The sequence below is a fragment of the Rhinatrema bivittatum genome, chromosome 4 (assembly GCF_901001135.1).
Source record: "Rhinatrema bivittatum chromosome 4, aRhiBiv1.1, whole genome shotgun sequence".
NCBI lineage: Eukaryota > Metazoa > Chordata > Amphibia > Gymnophiona > Rhinatrematidae > Rhinatrema > Rhinatrema bivittatum.
In genome coordinates, this window is record NC_042618.1 from 37,270,577 (window position 1) to 37,292,770 (window position 22,194).

Genomic DNA, 22,194 nt, shown 5'->3' on the forward strand with positions numbered 1-22,194 from the left:
TCCATAGCATTCTATAGGAAGAAATGGGGGCAAAAGACAAAAAATGCAAAAGTTTTCATTTTCGATGGAAAGGATTTGACAAAAATTTACACAGGAATTAAATCTAAAAAAATAACAAATTAAGTAATTTTCAAAAGCATTCACGTGCATATACCCTGGTTTATGTGCGAAAATTACCTTCTGAAAATCAACCGGGGAGTTATGAGGGGGAAAGTATATGTAAAAGATGATTTCATGCCTTTTTGTCCCCAATTGAGGTAGGTGAGCCAGGGGGTGGAGTGGGGGGGGGGGGGGCAGGAAAGCATTTATGCAGGTGTAACTTTCTTGCACGTGTCCACACGTGTACCAGTTCACCTTGGGATTTTCCAAAGTGGACTTATGCACATAAATCCACTTTGAAAAGTTTGCCTAGAATATCTGCAGACGTCAGCACTATGGGGCTACTGAAAATGGGCCTCTCTAAGGTCTCCTATGCATAGCACATGTTGCTTTGCCTTTACTTCCTTAGCAGATGCAGTACCTGTCAAGAATGAAGAGTCTGTTCACAAATAACGCATCACAGCATTCCACAACTCTGAGGTTTCCCGCTCAGCTCCAAACCTCCTATCATAACATGTGCTCACAACTTTACATTGTAGATTACAGAGAGGATTATTCAAAAAAGAGGTGTTGAGGTAAATAGAAAATTTGGATCCTGGATATACCAAAGCAATAATCTATTTTATGTCTTTCACAAATAACTTAGATCATGAAAGCAAAAGGGCACCTCAACTTTTACTCCCGGGGGGTTTCTGCAAAATTCTGCAAACTATATATTGGTCAAAATAACACAATTTACATGACAGTCTTTAAGTAATTACATTTTAAATTAATACAGAAAAAAGCTATTACTTAAAGATGCAGAATTTTAAATATTTTGAGCAGAATTTCCCTAGAAATTCACTGTAAGAGAGTCCCTTCCACTCGCTCTCCCTACTCCCCTGGCCAATTTGTCCTCTCAGGCCCCAACTCCTCCATCTGCCAGTATTTCTTACATCCATCTCTAGGCTCAACCCCTTCCACTCTATTGCCACTCCCAGAGTTTGACCCCATTCTCAGTACTGCCCCTCACACAGGCTCCCTCCGTCCCTCCCTCTCTCACACACATGCTCCCTCTCTAATGCACATACACACACCCTCATACAGGCTCCCTCACTCTCTCACACACACATCCCCTCATACAGGGTTCCCCTCTCTTGCATACACACCCTCACAAGCTCCCTTTCTCTCTCATGCATACATCCTCACACAGACTCCCTCTCACACATACACAGTCCCTTCACACAGGCTAGCACCCTCATATACACAGGATCCCTTTTTCATACACACCAACTCCCAATCTCTCACATACATACACACTCCTTCACAATCTCCTCATATAGGCTCCCTCTCTCTCTGGCACCCACACTCAAGCACCCCCCCCCCCCCCCCACACACACACACACTCTCACACACCCTCCACCTGCTGTCTCTCTCTCCCTGCCCCCTGCTCTTGCTCTCTCTCTCACACCACTCCTCCCCTCCCCCTCTCACACACACACCCCTACCTCTCTACACACATTCACTCTCACCGGGGCCCTCATCTTCGCCGCAAGTGGAGCGGGTCCTAAGGCACGCCAGGGGCCTTCATCTTCGGCGCAAATAGCGTGCTGGGGGCCTTCATCTTCGCCGTGAATGGTACACTCCATTCTCAGCATGCCGGGGTCTCCTATGACATTTTACTGCGCAGAATTTGGCAATTCTGCGTTCCGCAGTAGCACAGAATTCCCCCAGGTCTATAGTTTGTCATCTGCACAACAGCCATAAGAGATGAACTGGGGGATAGTAGTTACCATACTGTACACAAATGAAAAAATACTACCATAAGACATAAGGACAGAATTTTGTTGCTTTTCTCATATTGTTTTTTCATGGCAGCTAATATGAAACCTACAATTACCAATGAGCTCTTTTACATAAAGCATGACATCATCATCCTACTTAATGAAATATGTCAGAAAATCTGGTTAGGAAATAAACTCTTGTTTAGCCATGTGCATCTAATATAAAACTTTCAATTATAGGGCACATGCTCTGGAAAACAAATAATACTACTTACCTTCATCTTGCAAGGTCTTTATAGAAATCAACTATTACATTATAGGATGTGCAGTGTCCTTTTAGTGTGCACTAACAAAAAAAAAAGTTAGTGCTCACTAATTTCTGTAGTACTTATTATTTTTATTTAGTGCACACTAAAAAAATAACAAAAAAAATGAAAGTGGAAAAATTTAAAACAATTTTTGGCTGCACGCCCCTATTACATTCTCTGTCAGTTCTGTCAGTGGCTAAGACATCTTTACATTTCTGTCTGGCATTAACTTTGCGTTCATTTACAGGGTTTTCATGCCCTGGCCATCTTGTGATTACCTTTATTGCCTAACTGATAGCAAGTATAGCAGCTCAGGACTTGTTTGCCTGATAATCTGCGCCTCTTTCCAATTGGTATGGTAAAGCCACTGCAGAAGGTAGAATAAAGTACTCTTCTTTCCTGCTGATTTCGTAAGTACTATTATAGGTTTGCTTTCAACTAAAGAGGATGATGATATGAGAGTTGATGTGTCCCTTCTGTGCATGCTTATAATCAGTGTCAGTTTAAGCTTACATTTGTAATATATGCAATCAATTTTTGTATTCACTAACTTGTTTATGGTCATGTTTTCCCTTATATGTGTTTCTCAGGACCAGGCTGAACAAACCAACACCATCTTCCAGGTTTTGAAGTATAGCCAAGGCCCCTTGTCAAAATGCCATGCCATAGAATGTGGATGACAGCGTGACTCAGTCCCTTACCTACAGGGGAGAGACCAGATAGGTACCTCACACTAAAGGGTACCTCTGCATGCTGTTAAAGCAGGCAGTAGGTCACTATTTTTCTGCTTTTTCAAATCGTCTTCATGGCTATATGTGTGTCTTTGCAAGTGTGAATTAAAATGGTATCTATAGCACAGTCATGTTGAGAGCATGGCTACTTTGACTGTTTCGTTCATGTGAGGCCTGAGGATTAGGTGCATGGTGCACTGATTATCCATTAATTCATACATGTCCATGTAGATGTCTGTTAGTTATTGTATGTTACCCATTTGTAAATTGTAGGGAGTATTTTCCATCAATTAGCAGGGCTAAATTAACCATGATGTGGGTGGCATAATCCAGCAGCACTGAACAGACCGCTCTCTCCAAGCTAATAGAACTTTTACTCTACTGAGCATGTTTAGGAATTCCTTTAAGTGTTGCTTCGTGGCTCAGTCTTTTTTTCATCCAAGCATTTTTTCTAATAACCTATACTTTTTTAATCTAAAAGTTGCCTCACTGCTTCAACAGCCCCCAAACAGTACTTTTCAGAGCCATCTTAAAAAAAAAATAAATTCTCACAATGTCAGGAAAGTAGAAGGCCACAAGTAAGTGGCTTTAAGAAGTATATTTGCAACAGAAAAATGTCCATTACAGATGAACATGAGCTTTCTTAAATTTGCCTGAGTCATGACCACAACCAGGCTAATTGTTATAACTCTGGATGGATGTCTCCACCTATGCAGAAGTCAAAAGCCTGCAAAATAGAGGAACTGCGAAAGTTTCGGAGAAGCCAGAGTCTGCCCTCTTCCCAAAGTGCAGTTTTGATGCCTCATTGGGAAGGGAGTTGAGCAGGAGCTCCTCCAAAATATCTCCCCCGTCTGCAGAACAGGCTGAATCCTTGGGGTCAAGAAGATACAACTGACATGCATTCAAAAAGAAGAGGCACCGGTCCATGGTACCCTGCATCAAAAAATTATAGACCCTTGAGTTCATTGGTGCCATCAACACATGGAGCACCGTCAACACACAGCCTCATTGGTGCACATAAGGCTACATTAGTGCCATGTATGCATTATTTTTCACCTTTACAGTAGAAGACTCAATACATCAGGCCACAACTTTCCCTATGCAACTTTAGATATGTCATGCAAGTCAGATTACTCAATCAAAGGAAGAAGTGCTACCTCTCCCTCTACCAGTCACTAGATCGGTCTCACCAAGAAAATTATTAGGCCAAAGGATGGCATCTAGAAGCACCAGATCCATTTTGCACTTTAGTGCCTCTAGTTTTTGTCTTAGAGAAGGATTTTCCATCACCTTTGCCAGGTCAGAGGGCGTGTCGGCCATTTGATCAAGTAGTGGAGTTAGTGAAGGATTTATTTGCCTCGATGGTGGTTAAGGAAAAAGAAGGTACCTTTAAACTTTACTCCCACAAGAGGGAGGCCTGCTGTCTCCAGTTCATACTTATATGCCTTCAGAACCACGAGGAAGTGCTAGCCCACAACAGTCTCTCGCAGAGAACTCTTATTCGGAGATGCACCAGGCCCCTCTAAAGTGATCAAGGACACTGTCTTGGTCACTGCTTTCATCACTGGAATTCTGGATTAGATTTCCTCACCTCTGGGATCTGAAAAGGATTTAGGGGTACCATTCGATGCCACCCGCTGAGCTTCTGGAACACTTGTCTTTCCTGGAAGACTCTTCCCACTCAAAATTTTTGGATACGTTGTGAAAAAGCCTCACAATACGTGTTCATAAGGACAAAGACCCTTGCACAAATATGGGTGGTCTCCAAATTCTGAAAATGCCAGTAGAGGCAGCAGATCTTCCAATCCATCAAATTTTGTGAGAATTACAAATGGGAATGTGGGACCTTAAGTACAGGGTACAAACATCTTCAGGGTTTGAAACTGTGAAACCCCACCCCATCAATCTATAATGGTAGAATTGGCTCTAAAGAAAGCTAGAATATACTCAAATACTCTGCCAGGAAAGTATCTCTAGCAATTAGAAAGTTTTATTAAAAAAAAAAAATGTTTCAAACTAACTGCAAGGATTTCTAACTACTAAGTCTTCAAGGTCGAATCTTTCATGACTGTATGCAAAGGCTGAAGCTTTTCTTCCAGCCAGAGATACTGGCATCATATATTTTCAAAACAAAAACAACGAAAGGACACTGTATTTTTAAACTTCCAACGCTGTGACACTATATACTCTGAAAAAAGTTTTTGTGTGAAGAGACCGCATCAGCAAGCCTGACAACGGCAGAGCGTGTTTGCAAAGCCGTCTGGTCAAATCATCATTTGCGGTGTATTTTTTATAGCGTAATGCTTTACAAATGACTTAATCTGGTAATTCAAGGTGTAGATAGTCCGTCTGTACCTGTAGTGAATCAATATTAGACCCGACAGCGACCGATGTTTCGCGACCTGTCGCTTCTTCAGGAGTCTAAATTGTAATTACATATACTGCAGACAAAAGGGAAAGGAAGACTCAATATCTCACCCAAAAATTATAGAAACCAGTACTTAACTTTGATGTCAACAGTGTAGCAAACCTTCTCACAGGACAAGCAGGATGGTAGTCCTCACATATGGGTGACATCACAGGATAGAGCCCAATCACTGAACACTTTTGTCAAAGTTTCTAGAACTTTGACTGGCCCCTACTGGGCATGCCCAGCATGGCACTAACCCTGCAGCCAGCAGGGGTCCCCCTTCAGTCTTCTTTTTTCCGCGCAGCAGTAGCCACGCGGTTAAGGAGCTCCACAGAGATTCCTGACAGGAATTTTCCTCACGGAATTACTGAAAAATTTCATACCCCACAGGGGTCCCTCCTTCGACTTTTTGACTTCGGTACTCCGGTACGTTTTTACCCGTTTTTGGTCGATTCCCGTCAAGTTTGGCCCTCGCGGCCTACTGCCCGTCGACCGTACTGCAGCTCAAATTTTTCATGGCCATGGCGTCAGGGTTCCATCGGTGCCCGGACCGCAATCGCACCATATCCATTAAAGACCCTCATAAGGTCTGTGTAATGTGTCTCGGATGTGAGCATGATGTCTTGACCTGCACCAAATGTGCCCTAATGACACCAAAAGGTCGCAAGGCCAGAATGGAGAAGATGGAACTTCTCTTCCGTGCTCAAACCCCGACGCCGTCGATTGCATCGATGTCGTCAGAACCGGCACAGTCAACTTTGCGCCAGTATTGACCACCAGCCGGTGACCGTTCAGCATCGACGACTTCTCGGTCTTTAACTCCCTCTACTCCCCCTCAGGACCGAGGGGATTGTAGAGAGCGACATCAACATCAGAAGCCTCGGATCATCGAGGGAGCGAAATCATCGACCTCGCTATCGTCCGAGCCGCCATCGAAGAAACCCCGTCCAGAAAAGGCACTTACCTTTTCAGCGACCGGGTCACCGAGGCAACCCTCACCCGAAAGGGGATTGGGAGCCGTGACTCCGCCTTTAACGGTGGTCCCTCTGGCTATGCCTCTGCCACCTCCTTCTGTTCCGGAGCCGGGGCAGCTTGCTCCAGGTCTCCGAGAAGAACTGGACCGGCTGGTTCAGGAGGCCATCGACAAGGCGATGCCTCGACTCAAAGTTCCTCCGACACCGGTACCGATCATGGAACCGACCACTGACCCGATTCCGGCAGCGTTGGCACCGCTGCTATCAAAAATGGAAGCACTCATTGCCGCTTTTCCATCAATGGATCCCGGGTCACCAATGGCTCCAGTGCCCTCTCCGCTTACCTTGTCATCGGGAGGAGAAATACCGTTCCGCATCCCTCCATTGGGAGTCTTACCAATGCCTCAGCTATTGATGCCGATACGTCCATCGATGCTTATACTTCCGTCGGCACCACCGATCCATTCATCGATGCCTGCACCGGTGCCTTCGATGCCTTCATCGGTGCCTCCAATTATTCCTTCGATTCCTTCTGAGCCTAGACCAGGACCTTCGGGGATTCCACCATCCCGTCCCCCTAGGGCTCCTAGAGGGGCAGATGCCGATCCCTACGATACCTTGACAGATGATTCTTCACCAGACACCAATGACTTGCCTTCATCACCTTCTCCTTCTGAAAGCAGAAAGCGTTCTCATCCAGAGGACCTTTCCTTCATAAACTTTGTGAAGGAGATGTCTGAATTGGATCCAAGTGATGGAGTTGTTGCAATTCCTGGATGCTTCCAAGGAAATAACCTCCATCCCCATTCACCAGTTTCTTTTGGATCTCCTCACAAAGAACTGGGAACACCCTGGCTCTGTTGCTCCAGTCAACAGGAAGGCTGACACCACTTATTTGGTACAGACACTCTGTCGTCGTGGAATCTGCCCAAAAGAGAGCAAAGAGATCAAAACCTCATACTTCCTTTCCCCCATGCAAGGAACAAAAATTTCTAGATGCCATTGGTCGCGGGGTCTTCCAGGGCTCAGTGCTCATCTCTTGGATTGCCTCTTACCAGCTGTATATGACCCAGTACAACAGGGTCTTCAAGCAGATACAGGACTTTGCAGAGTCCCTGCCGCAGCAATTCCAGGAACAGCTTTAAACCTTAGTTAACAAAGGTTTTGAGGCGGGCAAGCATGAGATAAGATCATCTTATGATATCTTTGACACTGCTACCAGGGTATCTGCAGCAGCTATCTCGGCAAGAAGATGGGCCTGGCTCAAGTCTTCAGACCTTCGCCCTGAAGTGCAGGATAGACTGTCCGGCCTGCCCTGTATGGGAGACAATCTGTTCGGTGAGCAGATTCAACGAACGGTGGCGGAACTTGAGGACCATCATGAGACCCTGAGACAGCTCTCTCTGATGCCTTCTGATTATGCCTCCAAGCAGCCATTCAGGAAGGATACTAAAAAGTCATTCTTCCATCCAAAGATGTCCTATCCACCACCGTCTAGGACTTGTTCCACGAGACCTTTCCATAAGGCCCCATCTCGTCAGACACGAAAACAAAATCCACAAGCAGCTCCTCAGCCGGGCCCTGCTTCCGGTTTTTGACTCCTGCATAGAGAGCAGCAGCCAACGTCCATTGCCTCAGATATCAGTGGGAGGTTGGTTGTGCCATTTCCACAACAAGTGGCACTCAATCACCTCAGACCAGTGGGTCCTCGCTATAATCTTTCAGGGTTATCACCTGAACTTTCTCTCCATCCCACCGGACTCCCCACCTCGGCTGACGTGGGGAACATCTGACCACTCACCACTTCTGGAACAGGAGGTTTCCCTCCTCCTCCAGTCCAGAGCAATAGAACCAGTACCCTCTTCCCAACGAGGCCTAGGATTCTATTCCTGGTACTTTCTAATCCCCAAAAAATCAGGCGGCGTTCGTCCAATTCTGGACCTACGTGCCCTCAACAAGTACCTCCAACGAGAAAAGTTCAAGATGGTAACCTTGGGTTCCCTCCTTCCTCTTCTGCAAAAAGGAGACTGGCTCTGCTCTCTAGACCTCCAGGACGCATACACTCATATTGCGATAACTCCATCTCATCGCAAATACCTGAGGTTTCTGGTAGGCCCCAAGCACCATCAGTACCGAGTGCTTCTATTCGGCCTCGCATCTGCACCACGAATCTTCACGAAATGCCTCATAATAGTTGCAGCCTTCCTCAGGACTCAAGGTGTTCACGTCTACCCCTATCTAGATGATTGGTTGATCAGGGCTCCCACTCAGAAAGCTGCTCTGTCATCCCTGCAGCTTACCTTACACACCCTGATTTCGCTAGGATTTCTCGTCGTCTACAACAAATCCTACCTAGTCCCATCTCAAACCTTATCATTCATAGGGGCAGACTTGGACACCTTGCAGGCAAAAGCTTTTCTACCTCGACAACGAGCTCTCACTCTCGTTTCTCTTGCACACCAGCTGCAGTTTCAGCGCTACATGACTGCACTCCGCTTTCTCATCCTACTGGGACACATGGCGTCCTCAGTTCAGGTCACCCTAATGGCCCACCTAGCCATGAGAGTCATGCAATGGACTCTAGGGTCACAATGGACTCAATGCATTCAGCCCCTGTTGACCATTGTCCATGTCACCGATTCACTCCGTCAGTCTCTAGCCTAGTGGAAAAATCAGATCAATCTCCTCCTAGGCTTGCCCTTCCAGGCTCCAGACTCTCAAATAACTCTCACCACCGATGCTTCCAACCTCGGCTGGGGAGCCCATGTGGCCGATATACAGACACAAGGATCTTGGTCTCCAGAGGAAGCCAAACACAAATACATTTCCTGGAGCTTTGAGCAATCAGATATGCTCTCAGGGTATTTCAGGATCGCCTCTCCAACCAAGTCATCCTGATTCAGATGGACAACCAGGTGGCCATGTGGTACATCAACAAACAGGGAGGGACGGACTCCTACCTACTGTGTCAGGAAGCTGCGCAGATATGGGCGGAGGCCCTCTCCCACTCGATGTATCTCAGGGCCACCTACTTGCCGGGAGTGGACAATGTGTTGGCAGACAAGTTAAGTCTCGCCTTTCAACCGCACGAGTGGTCTCTCAACCCCCTCAGTGGCGGGCTCGATCTTCCAACAATGGGGTTACCCTCACATAGATCTCTTCGCGACATGTCAAAACCGCAAAGTAGAGAACTTTTGCTCTCTCACTCGCAGCCAACACTCACAACCCAAGAGATGCGTGCTCCCTCTCATGGGCGACCAGTCTCCTATATGCATTCCCTCCACTTCCACTTCTCTCGAAGACTTTCGTGAAGCTACGTCAGGACAAGGGAAGCATGATCCTGATATCACCTCACTGGCTGTGTCAAGTGTGGTTTCCGATCCTTCGGGACCTCTCCATTCACAGGCACATTCCCTTGGGAAAGGGCTGCTACCTGGAGTTCCCTCCATACTTTTACAGCCAACTATTGTTTAGACAAGGCTGGAAGACAAGATTCCATCTTCGGCCAATCTGTCTTGCGCAACCTATTTGCAACTTGATGTACCAACACCCTTCCGCCTGCCTATTAGGGTTCAGGATGCCCTCTACCAAATTCCACCCCAGTTGTTGTGCCTGTTGCACATCTTTGGGTACATTTGGTGCATACTCGGACATCCTCAGCTCAGTACTCACCCATATGTGAGGACTACCATCCTGCTTGTCCTGTGAGAAAGCAAATGTTGCTTACCTGTAACAGGTGTTCTCACAGGACAGCAGGATGTTAGTCCACACGAAACCCGCCCACCACCCCGCGGTGTTGGGTTCGTTACGTTTTCTTATTTTAATTTTTGGAACTTCCTATAGTTTTAAACAAGACTGCAGGGGGACCCCTGCTGGCTGCAGGTATAGTGCCATGCTGGGCATGCCCAGTAGGTGCCAGTCAAAGTTCTAGAAACTTTGACAAAAGTGTTCTGTGATTGGGCTCCATCCTGTGATGTCATCCATATGTGAGGACTTACGTCCTGCTGTCCTGTGAGAACACTTGTTACAGGTAAGCAACATTTGCTTTCTGTTCTTCCTAATGCTTCTTGTTTAGAGAGCTGGAGTAGCTACACTGATCACAGGCAAGAGTTGTTTCGTTGATCTGCTGTTGTCTCTGGTCAGGGTGGGAGAGGGGAAGAGGACGTGATGGGGCGGGCTTTGGGACTGTGGGGATGAGTTCTTTTGCAGCTCTTCCATCACCTCTTCCCATGTACAGGAACAGTGATTATTAAATTGTTTAGAGCTGGTATTTGCATAGCAAAAAATTAGACTTGTCTTTCTTTATGATGCATTACTGGGAAATTTGCACCTTGGTAACTTGGTGAAGGAGCATGAATTGTCATTGTTGTTCAATATCATGTTTGCTCCTGTCTTGTTAGAGAAGTTACTAACTTTCCTTTCCTGCTTTTCAAAACAATCTAATTTGAGTGATTACAGGATTGAAATTTTCTGTAAAAGTCTTCCTTATGCTATCCCATGAATCTTAACTATATTACTGTAGCCTTTCTGGACCATTCCCTTCATCTCCTTCTTTTCCTCATCTGTAAATATTGTTTAAAAAATATGTATCGCTGGTAATTAGATATGCTTTGTCTCTTCCTTTGTTGCCAGATGACGGCATGCTGCTTCTACAGCTGCAGAAGTAGCAGCAGCAGCAGCAGCCTAAGGAAGAGAGAAGGACCCTCCAGATCCAAAAGCAAGGGAGGAAAGGGGCCAGATGCACCCTTCTTCTATCACTATCCCCTCAGCCCAAGAGGAAACTGAGGGTGTATTTTTTTTTCTGTAAATAAGGTGGTTTTTCATTGTCTGTATATTGTGTTTTGACAGTTCTGTATGAACTGTTTTGTGTAGTAATGTGCATGGCTGAATACGTAGGGCTTATAAGTGTCATTCTCTATGTAATATGAAGCAGAAGTATGAGTGTGTGTATATTAGACTGTATGGTCAAGAATTGTTTGTATGTTGTACTGCTGTACAGAGCTGTAAGTCAGCGTGAGGATGGTAAAAAAGATTATGAGCTTTCTAAGAAAATGGAGCTTTTAAAATGACGGTCCACGTCTTTGTTATATCTCATTTGGATTATTGTGATGGCCTGTGTGTGGTGCTCCCAGAGACGCTCACATACAGGCTACAAGAAGTCCAAAATTTTGCAGCATGGTTAGTGATGGGCTGGCCACATAAGACATCTATCTTGCCAGTTTTGAGATCCCTGCATTGGCTGCCAATTAAAGCTTGTGTTTGGTTTAAAATTATCATTTTGACTTTTGTTTCAATAATTACATAAGAGATTGTGCTGGTATGTACCAAATTGACCATTATGGTTTAGTTAAGAGGCTCAGTTAGTAACTTCTTCTTTTAAGGCTATGAGACAAATTTAGGTCATTTTCAATCATGGCACCAACACTATGGAACTCATTACCATTTGAGATTTGGATGAAGAGGAATTACTTCATAAGAAGGTCCAGGCTTAGTTATTTTCCCAGTAAAGAGTAAAAATTGGGAAGATGTAGCAGTTAGGTGAGCAGATGGTGTATTGTTTTGTATTGGATGTGGAAGCTCATTAGCACTTGGTGTTAGATTGCAGACCAAAATGCGTTTTTTATGGTTATATTGTCACATTTTATATTATGCATGTTTTTACTGTAAATCGTTTTAGGCAACCCTATTTTGAGAGTTGGGGAATCTAGTCATAAGAAACTTTAAATAAATACTGCTGTATGATAATAGTGTCTGGTGTTCAAATATCCATACTGTATTGGGCAACTACAGCATCATGTATTGGATATGTGCTGTGTGAGAAAACAATGAAATTATTTGAAAGAGGATTTGCATATGCATGGAAGGGGTTGTAAAACTGTGAATGAAAAACATAGATAAGAGAAATGGTGTGATGTCTGAACTAGTGATCCCCAGACTGTCCTTGATGCTCACCCAGACCAATCTTGTTTTCAGGATAGTCATAGTCAGTACACATAAGGTATATTTGTTATATCTGAGATGCATTATATGCAGATAACCTCATGCCATGTGTAAGGAGCAATTTTCAAACAGCCCCCTAGGTTCAGAGTTTACAGGTATGACCTTGGACCTGATTTTCTAAGTGAATTATGTGCCTAGTTTCCCTTTGAAATTGTGTACATAAGACCTGCAGACAGCTTTGTGAATGGATTTTTCTGAAAAATATCGTGGCACTTTCCAATCCTGCCCTAAATACACCTCTGGGAGCACCTTGCCTCAGTCTGGTTTAAAGTATATGCACTATGAAACCCTGTGTATACTTTTATCCCGATTGTGGAGGGACAGTTTTCAGGGAGTCAATTTATCTGGGTAAATTTGCTTTGAAAAATATCCTCTTATTGTAAATATCCTGAAAACAGACTAGCCCAGGTGTGCCTCGAGGATCAATTTGAGAATCACTAGTCTAGAATAGGTCAATTTTCAATTGGCTATTAAGATATATAGTGGTGGTATGTTAAACCAATGCTTTCCAAATCTGTCCTAGGGACCCTTCAGACAGTTGGGTTTTCAGGATAAACACAATAAATATATATGACATAAATTTACATACATTGGAGATCCTGTGTATGCACATTTATCTCATGTATTTATTGTTGATATCCTGAAAACCTTCCTTGCTATGGGTTCAACAGGCAGGATTGGGAAGTCCTGTGTTAAACAAAAGCATAAAAGATGAGTGTCACGGTCCTTGGCAGGAAAATCTTTAAAAATTGCCTTTGCGTGTTAAATGTCACATAGTTAAAAATAAAAAGTTAGGGGACAGTTAAAAGTATTGTGTAGATTTTATATGAAAAAGAAGAGGATTTATACCAATTAACTGATCTAATAATCTCAAGGGTAAAACAGTTTTAAACATATCAAATTCGCTGTCATAGAAATTAAAGGAAGCCTCAGGCTACAGCAGTGCTTGAGTGTAGATGTTAGCCTTGAGCAAGAGTAGATATTTTCAGATATGTGGGCTGATGTAGGCGAATACAAGTTGCATATATATTGGTTGAATTATGTTTTGTGACCTTGTGTGAGAGCAAACTCTGAATTTTTTTTTTTCAGGCAGTGATGAATATTTTCATTCTTTGCAGACTATTTCCCAAACTTCAGATTTTATGACAGTTGCTATTTGTTTTCTCATCCTTTTGCCTTTGAAAGATCAAGATCATGTTGAGCAAATTGAGTCCTGTATTCTCGATATTACCTTAGTTTGGCACTTCTCTGCTCCTAAATGTCTGGTTCACAATTTGATTTATTTATTTATTTATTTATTTATTTATTTAATTTTGTTTTATATACCGGCAACCGTTTGCACATCGTGCCGGTTTACAGATAACTTACAACCGAAAATATGTAGGCAAAGCCTTTACAAGGAACATTGTGTAACAAACAAAGTAACATAGTAAGTAACTAGAAAGGTAAAATAAATAACTAAGGGGAGGGAGGGGAGGGGGTAGACGAGACTAAGGAAGGGGAAGGGAGATGGAGTGGATACAAAAGGAGAAGCTATGTACAGGGGTACAAGGGACAATTGATGTGTACACAGGTTATATACAAAAAGGAGAAGCTATGTACAGGGGTACAAGGGACAATTGATGTGTACACAGGTTATATACAAGATTGTGTAGGCGCAGAACAACAATAATTGAGGTAAGAAAGTGTATGCGGTTGTGCTGAGTAACATTTTTAGGTTTGTAGTTCCTTAGAGGGGGTGGGTGTGGGTGTTGGGTGTAGGTCCTGTGGGGGAGTGTAGGTGAGAGAAGGATTTCGGGTAAGGGTGTTAGTAGGAGATGATGATGATTGGGGGTATGCTTGGAGGAAGAGCCAGGTTTTGAGTTTCTTTTTGAAAGTGGGTGTGGAGGTTTCTGTGCGTAGGTCAAGGGGCATGGAATTCCAGAGGGAGGGGCCTGCGAGGGAGAGGGCCCTATTAGTGGTGGAGATGAGTCTTGTGGATTTTATGGAGGGGGGAATAAGGGTTGCACGGAGAGAGGAGCGGGTGGGTCTTGTGGAGGTACGAGGGAGGAAAGGTGGGTTTAGCCAGTTGTAATGTTCGTTAGTAATACTTTTGTGGATGAGGGTAAGGGTTTTGTAAATAATTCGTGAGTGGATAGGAAGCCAGTGGAGGTTGATGAGGGTGGGAGTGATGTGGTCTTTTTTATTGGCATTAGTAAGGATGCGTGCAGTAGCGTTTTGAAGGAGTTGTAGAGGTTTGATGTGGGTAGCAGGGAGACCAAGTAGGAGTGCATTACAGTAATCAATCTTTGAGAAAATTATAGATTGAAGTACTGTGCGGAAATCAGAGAAGTAGAGAAGGGGTTTGAGTTTTTTGAGAGTTTGTAGTTTGAAGTAGCAGCTGCTAAGGATAGATTTAATATATGGTTTGAGGGTTAGTTGGTTATCTAGAATAACCCCTAGGTTTCTTTTGTCAGAGAGAAAGTTAGGGGGGTGGAGGGTAGAGGGAAAGGGTATGGATGCATGTTTGGAGGAGATGAGGAGGATTTGATATCCAGTAATTTGCATTATTATAACTCCTTGCTATCTGATGTGCCCACCTCTTCTGTTATTTTTTCTGTCATTTTTTTGTATGTACTGCCATCAAGATATTCACTCCTCTCTCTCATTGGGAAAGATTTTTTCGTTAACTAGTCATTTATTTTTTGTTTGTATTTTATCATATGCAGATGGTTATTAATGTTTTTGTTAATTTATGCTTACCACTTGTAGATTGTTGATGTTTTATATACTTGATTATTATGTGTGTGTTTTTTGTAAACTGCCTGGGTAACTTGTTTTACAGGCGGTATATAATAAATGCTATGGATTGTTTTCTCTTGCCTTGCTAGTTTGGCAGCCCCTCAACAGTACTTTTCAGTGCTGCATAAAAACAACAAGGAACAGATTCTGCCCAGGCCCAAGAAGTCTACTAACAGCAGCTTCAAAGACTGCATAGGCAGACGTGTATCACTGATGGACCTGATCTGTACTTCAAGTTGCTGGAGTCCTATCATGACTCCTCTAGCTGTTATGATTATGGCGGGATGTCTTTCAGGACAAAGAAGAATCAGGCCTTACAAGATGGCCGAGCTCTGGAGCTGTTGGAACTCCTCTTCATCCGTGAGCTCCATGCATGCTAAGCCCAGAAGGGGCTCTGCATCAAGGGCTCCCCCCTTCCCCCACTGTAGATGTAGCATCAAGGTTGAGTGGCTTGAAGAAGCATTAAGCCTCAGATTCTTCGGCTCTATCGGAGTTCAAAAACGGACTTGAGGCTTTTAGGTGCCATTGGCGCAGGATCCTGATGCACCAACTAAGCAGACACCTTCTGTCTCTTCTAAGCTGGGGGCCTCTGCATCAGTGTTGCACACGGATTCGGCATAGTCAAAGCATCAAGGCTCCAGTGGCGCCGTTGACACTTAAGCCCCATGTGCTAGAGGAAATGATTTCTTTAGTGCATCAGCATAGGGTCCATCAGAATCTGTGCAAGGGTGAGTACATAACAATGGTCAAGTGTTGTCAACATGATCAGAACCAGGTTGCGATTCATTCCAGGTCCCCTCATCTTTTTATGGTTGAGAAGATTTCTATTCCTCATTCCCACCTTTTCTACCCAGATCTCAAGCCTACAGTAACCTCTGTGGTGACATTGGGGAGAGGCTCACAGCCCAGAGCACTGCAGCTGGAAACCCCAGTTCCCATCTGCTCCATCCTGCCCCTGGTTGCTGCAGTAAGTCTGACCGCACCTCTCTCCATAATGCTTTGGGGAAGCCTCCCAGAGTGATGATCCTATTCTGGTTTCTGAGGAAGTTGCCTTCACTAACACCTACCAGGAACATCAGTCAGTGGTCCAGATGTTGGATTTGCCCAAGACTTGCTTAGCATTGGCTGCTAAAGATATAAAGAAAGGGATCCTATATTCTGACCTGTCCTAGATGACTGGTGCCTTCCCTAAAGGGAAAGTCCCAGCCACTTCCACCCCAGTGCAACAGCTACCCTTTCTTGGGGTTAGCCTTCAGAGGTTGGCTCTGTTGATAGTGTCAGATGAAATTCATTGGCTATTAGAGGAAGAGAACCACAGAATTGTCTGGTCCCTACCATCCATAGACATTTATGCCTTCGAGTCGCCTTTGTCTTCCTCAGGGCCTTGAGTGAGCATTCCCGCCCTTATCAGATTCCGAAGAGGGGTAGACGGGCATTCTTGCTGACCCCCTACCAGATCCACCGGAGCATTCCACTTCTCCAGAAGATCTTTCAGATTCTAAATTTCTAGATAAGCCAAGAAAGGCTATCATTGTCTATGTGTGAAAGTATAAAGACCCTCTCAAAGGGATGTTTGACATTCTCTCTATTCTGGAGACTCCATCTGAGTCGGCAACCAATCCGGTTCACAAAATTCTCCAAGATCTTCAAACTAGAATGTGGGAGAATCCTGCTTTTTCCCAACCAGTTGTGCAAAAACTTGATCTTAAATATAGAATACAGCAGACTTCTGTATTTGAGATGGTGCAACTTCCCCATCAGTCAGTGGTAGTGGTGGTGTGCGCTCTAAAGAAAGCAAAGCCTCATCTGGGAAGCACCTGAGACTGCTCAATTTATTCAGAAAGAAGTTATTCCCAAGCTCAATGCTTAATGCCTGAATAGCCAACCACCAGCTTTATATGATGCAATACTTGCACAGTTAAATCAACAAGATGAGGCACTTTATGGACTCCCTGGGTGAGGAGCACGAACCCTGTTATGCATTCCTAGATGTGGAGGAATGTGAAAGAGACAGCTCATTTGTTAGACTTGTGAAGCCTTTGATTAGAGTTTAGGGTTTCAGCCGCCACTGCTTGGAGCCCAAAGAATGGCATGGTTATGGGCTAGTGCTCTATGAGAGGATGTTCCATAATCAGTTGGTGAACATACTATGTTTAAGGGACAGTCTCTTTGGAGATAAGGTATGGGAGACTGTCAAACAAAGAACAGCATGTAGTCTTCCTATCTTGATTGATCACCACTGATCAGCCATCTGCATTATTTTTTTTTTTTATAAAAGTAGGATATAGAGTGTCTGCTAGGATCCTCCCATTCAAAAATTTCTGACAGTTCTGAATGGAATGTCTGAGCTAGAGTCTGTGAATCTAAGAACAGAATATAATGTCAGATTTGGAGATATGTGAAAAAAAGTTTAGTGTCTAGTTCATAAGTAGTCTGTATTTGTTGAAAGGAAGAGACTGTTTCATCCTTCTCACTTAAGTGATGCGCTAAAATCCATGTCCCTTTGGTAGCCCGTTGCTTGAAGATTGGGTTATAAATCCCTGGTGCAAACTCTGTTACCCTTTATAGGGAAATAGTGAGAGATCCTCCAGTTGAGGCCAAATTTGGAACAAAACCATTTCCAAGTTGATCAAACTGGTAAAATGATATAACTTTCCCTCACTTATAATGGGAAGAATCCTTTAGTGATATGCAAATGAAAGCATAAGTCCCATGGTGTTACTAATTCCCCTTCAATATCCAAAGGCGTATAAAATGTCGAACCCATCAACCTGTCTCCTAAATGGCATAGATTGCATGCCATATTATAGAAATGCAGGCTAGTGATGCCTAAACCTCCATACTTCCGCGTGTTCATCAATTTATATAGAGAACAATCCTAGGTTTTTTTCCATACCAAAGAAATTTACCTATCAACTTTTCCACATTCAACACTTCCTGCTTTGTAAGACATTTAGGTATAGTTTGAAAAAAATAGAGCCACTTTGGTAGTAATATCATTTGGAAGAGGGCAATTCTACCACAAAGAGATAGAGGGTAATCCATCCAAGTCTGCAGTCTTTGCCTAGTATGTTCAAGGAGCATCCGATAATTGATTTGTTTTAATTTAGTGGGATCGCGATGTATTTAAAAGAATCACCAGCCCAATGCATTGGAAAATTAGCACCACACATAGTTATCACGGCATCTTAAATAGGCAAAGCCTCAGACTTATCTAAATTTAATTTCAAACCTGCCAGGACCCCATAATCCAAAAACGCATGAATGAGCAAAGGAAGAGAAAACTTTGGCTCATTAGTGTGCCATAAGTATGTCGTCAGCAAAAGCTGCCACCTTAAATGAAGGACCCTGCTTATCATCCAAAGATATTCCAGGAATAGATGCATTCTTTCTAATCTTTTGAAGCAATGGTTCTAAAGATACAAGGAAAAGGAGGGGTGATAGAGGGCAACTTTGTCTAGCACCTCTAGCGAGAAGAAACATCTCTGACTGAGTGCCGTTGACAAAGACTGGCGCAACTTGATTGTTATACACAGTCTCAACAAACTGCAGGAAGTAACCCCCAAAACCCATTTTCTTTAACACTGCTTGTCAACAGAGAAAGCAAGTTTGCTTACCATAAATGGGGTTCTCCAAAGACAGCAGGATGAATCAGCCATAATATCCACCTGCCTTCCTGGAGAGTCAATTATAGAGCTAAAATAAAGCTGTCCAATTGACTTAGGGGTTATGAGGCAGTGCTCACAAAGGAACTCCCCACACATGCTCAGTAGACCAAAGCTCTACTGAGCTTAGAGAGGAGAAGTCTGTTTGGCATTGTTGTGTGACATTACCCACATATTATGGCTAATTCATCCTGATGTCTGTGAAGAATCCTGTTTACGGTAAGCAAACTTGCTTTTGTGTGTTCCTGTGGGGCTTTGAACACACATGGGCGCACACATGTATCTTTATCATTATTTAATTTATAGATTGTTTATGCTTAGGCCCTAAGTACTGTACATAAAAACATATACATTCGAGAAACACAAAATACCAATTAGCACTGCACCAGTGCAGTCACACAATTGATACAAACTTGTCTTTAAAGTAACTACCAAATGTAACAGAATAAGAAACTAAATGCAGTCATCTTGGTTGCCTAGAATTTCTAGTGCCTGCTCACATTTCTTCCCCTCCCCCCAAAAACCACAACCACAACCATTACCATTCAGGCAGTTAAACCAAAAGTCTATCTGAACAGAAAATGTCTGAACAGAAATGTCTTTAGCAACACATTAAAGGTTTTTAAGCATTCCATGAGCCACAGAGATTCTAGGAAGAAGTTCTACAATTTTAGGACTGCGATTGAAAGAGCTTTCTCTAGCCTCCATGAAACAGGCCTGCTTCAGCAATGGTATATCTAACAGGCTCTGCTGCATAGATCTAAGAGAGCGCATTAGATGATACATTTTCAACAAAGCATTAACCCAAGGGAATGAGACTGAATTTATTAGTTTGCGTCATTAAGGTGATCTTATATTCATTTCAAAAGTGAATAGATGCCATTCATCAGTTGAAAATGGGTGATAGAAACCTGGCTATACAAATATTACCAAATAGATAAAAATAAATGTAAAGAAGGTGATATAACACTATTGTTAATAAACTTCATATATAAAAATTTAGTGTGAAGGGTAACGAGTATGTGAGCCCTTTGCGCTGTGGCATAGTTGACACAGCCTCAAGGGCGAACCCAGGAGGCCTACACCATTAGCTGGTGAATATACCCTGTAGCAGGACAATCAGGAGGTTCACCTTTACCAGCTTGCCTACCCTGCAGATTGAGCCCTTGGGTTCTGGCAGCCGGCAGGACTTAGGCGGGTCCCTAGGGTGATGAAGGTAACTAAAGTCCAAAAGCACACAGCGTTCAAGGCAGGCAGCAGACTAACGGAGTCAGGAACAGGTAGCTAACAAAAGTAGTCAGGTCCAGGCAAGGGATGAGGTCTAGGTGGTAGACAATTGTGGTCATGTCCAAGCAAGAGGTCAAGATCTGGAGAGTCAGGCCAAGGGAGACATAGACACACAGAAGACACTGGATAAGATGGACAGAACAGGGCAAGGCTGGACGAGAATGGCTGGAGAAGACTGGGCTGGACAAGGCAGGGCTAGGCAAGGATAGCTGGATGACAAATCTGAAAGACAAGGCACAGGAATGCTGGCTACAGGCATTGCAAGGCAGAAGACCCGTTGCCCGAGGCACTGGAGAGAAGTCAGGTGCTGGTTGATATCGAAGGATGCCGCAGGGACTTTCCTTCCATGGGCCCTTTAAGAGGGGAGGTTGTGTGTGCATATGCAGCTTAGGAAATCCAGGGCAGGAGCAGCACAGCAGCATCTCAGCCGCAGGATAGTGCCGTCGTCAAAAAGCACAAAGGAAGGCGATCTATGAAAGCCGTTAGGAATAACAAAAAGATAGATGCCTGTAGACTTTTTCAATTTCTTTATTGAGGTGGAGACATGAAAATTAGCCCGACTCTGGCCGAGTTTCGCCGCTTAAAACGGCTGCCTCAGGGGCTAAAAAATAAATGAACAATATAAAACAATATGAAAACAATATTAAAAAGAATCCAATCATACAATAACATTTTGTCTGAACTAAATTGGGAACTCAAGACATTTCATACAAGGTAATACAGTCTCTTAACTTGAGTATATATCATACCAATATTGTTTTAATTGATCAGAGTATTTGTTTTAACCGTGAAGATTTTATAAGATTTAGTAGTTAATAATATGTTTCTATATGTCACCGTCATCTTAACATTTTTATTAATAGATAATTTGATAAGTTATTATATATTTTAGATTCATCAGTTTATTTATTATTGTATGATTGGATTCTTTTTAATATTGTTTTCATATTGTTTTATATTGTTCATTTATTTTTTAGCCCCTGAGGCAGCCGTTTTAAGCGGCGAAACTCGGCCAGAGTCGGGCTAATTTTCATGTCTCCACCTCAATAAAGAAATTGAAAAAGACTACAGCATCTATCTTTTTGTTATTCCTAGTGCCGTCGTCATCCAGGGCCAGTCTTGGTGGCATCGGGATGAGTACAGCAGCTCGCGGGGCCATCCTGTGAGCCATGTTCTTAAGTTATCAATTTTTATTATTACAAAGATACTAAAGACACAATATTTATACAAAATAACTTTTTGCAACAAAGAGAAAAACATAAAATTTAAAACAAAAACACAACATAATTTAAAAAGAAGTAAAAATCCATCATTTGAAGAGTCCAAACCTCACAATCAAAAGTAGCAAAAGCATTGCATATCTTCTCGGGTCTTATAAACACATCCAAAGTGCCAGTAAAGATAATAGCAAAGTATAACAATTCTTATATCATAGAAGTGCATTCAAAATTCCAATGGAAGAATCAAGTATTAGGGATCAAATGTATTGAAGTCAAATTATCCAATAATTCTACTGAAGAAACTCAAAGCATCAACAATTTCTAGAGAACTCCAGCACAATCAAGCCACATTACATGGGTCATTTGTGATAAATTAAAAAAAACACACACTACTTGAAAGGGTGCAATGTGACAATATTTGTTGAGCAAAGTTCTACATATTCCCAGACATGGTCCATCTTTTGCACGGTCAAGGACTGCTTCAGAAGGAAGTGATTCAAAATGGAATACTACATATATTAAAATTTCACATCTACATATAAAAAATTTTGATATATAAGAATTAAAAAAAACAAAAACAGTTTCATGAAGAGAGCAAAAGTCACCAATCTTCACACAGTGTCCAACAAATGCATTCAATACATTTATTTCTTTAGACAGTTGTAAAGTGTATGTACCTTTCCTACTGTTTCTTAAACAAAATAAATGTTATAACTTAATTTGGGTTAGCCGATTAGCCTGGAGCACAGTACTCTGACTCCTGACATCCTTTCTTTGTTAATGCGTGTAAATGGTCAATATTTGAAAAAATAACTATTTGTTTCTCTGTGGTTATATTTCAGCTTGTTTATGAATTCTTCCTAAGATTTTTAGAATCTCCAGATTTCCAACCTAATGTAGCTAAGAAATATATTGATCAAAAGTTTGTATTGCAGGTAAGAAAAAAGTAAATGTAT

General features: G+C 42.9%; 1 protein-coding gene across 6 annotated transcripts in view; it reads left to right on the forward strand.

Annotated features, from left to right (window-relative positions):
• PPP2R5C (protein phosphatase 2 regulatory subunit B'gamma) overlaps nucleotides 1-22,194 on the forward strand; it is a 424,506-nt gene that overhangs the window by 249,237 nt on the left and 153,075 nt on the right. For all 6 annotated transcript variants that reach the window (XM_029597955.1, XM_029597952.1, XM_029597951.1 and 3 more), the window contains one exon: nucleotides 22,081-22,173. In XM_029597955.1, coding sequence (XP_029453815.1) covers nucleotides 22,081-22,173 — 93 coding nt within the window. The remainder of the gene's footprint in view (nucleotides 1-22,080; nucleotides 22,174-22,194) is intronic.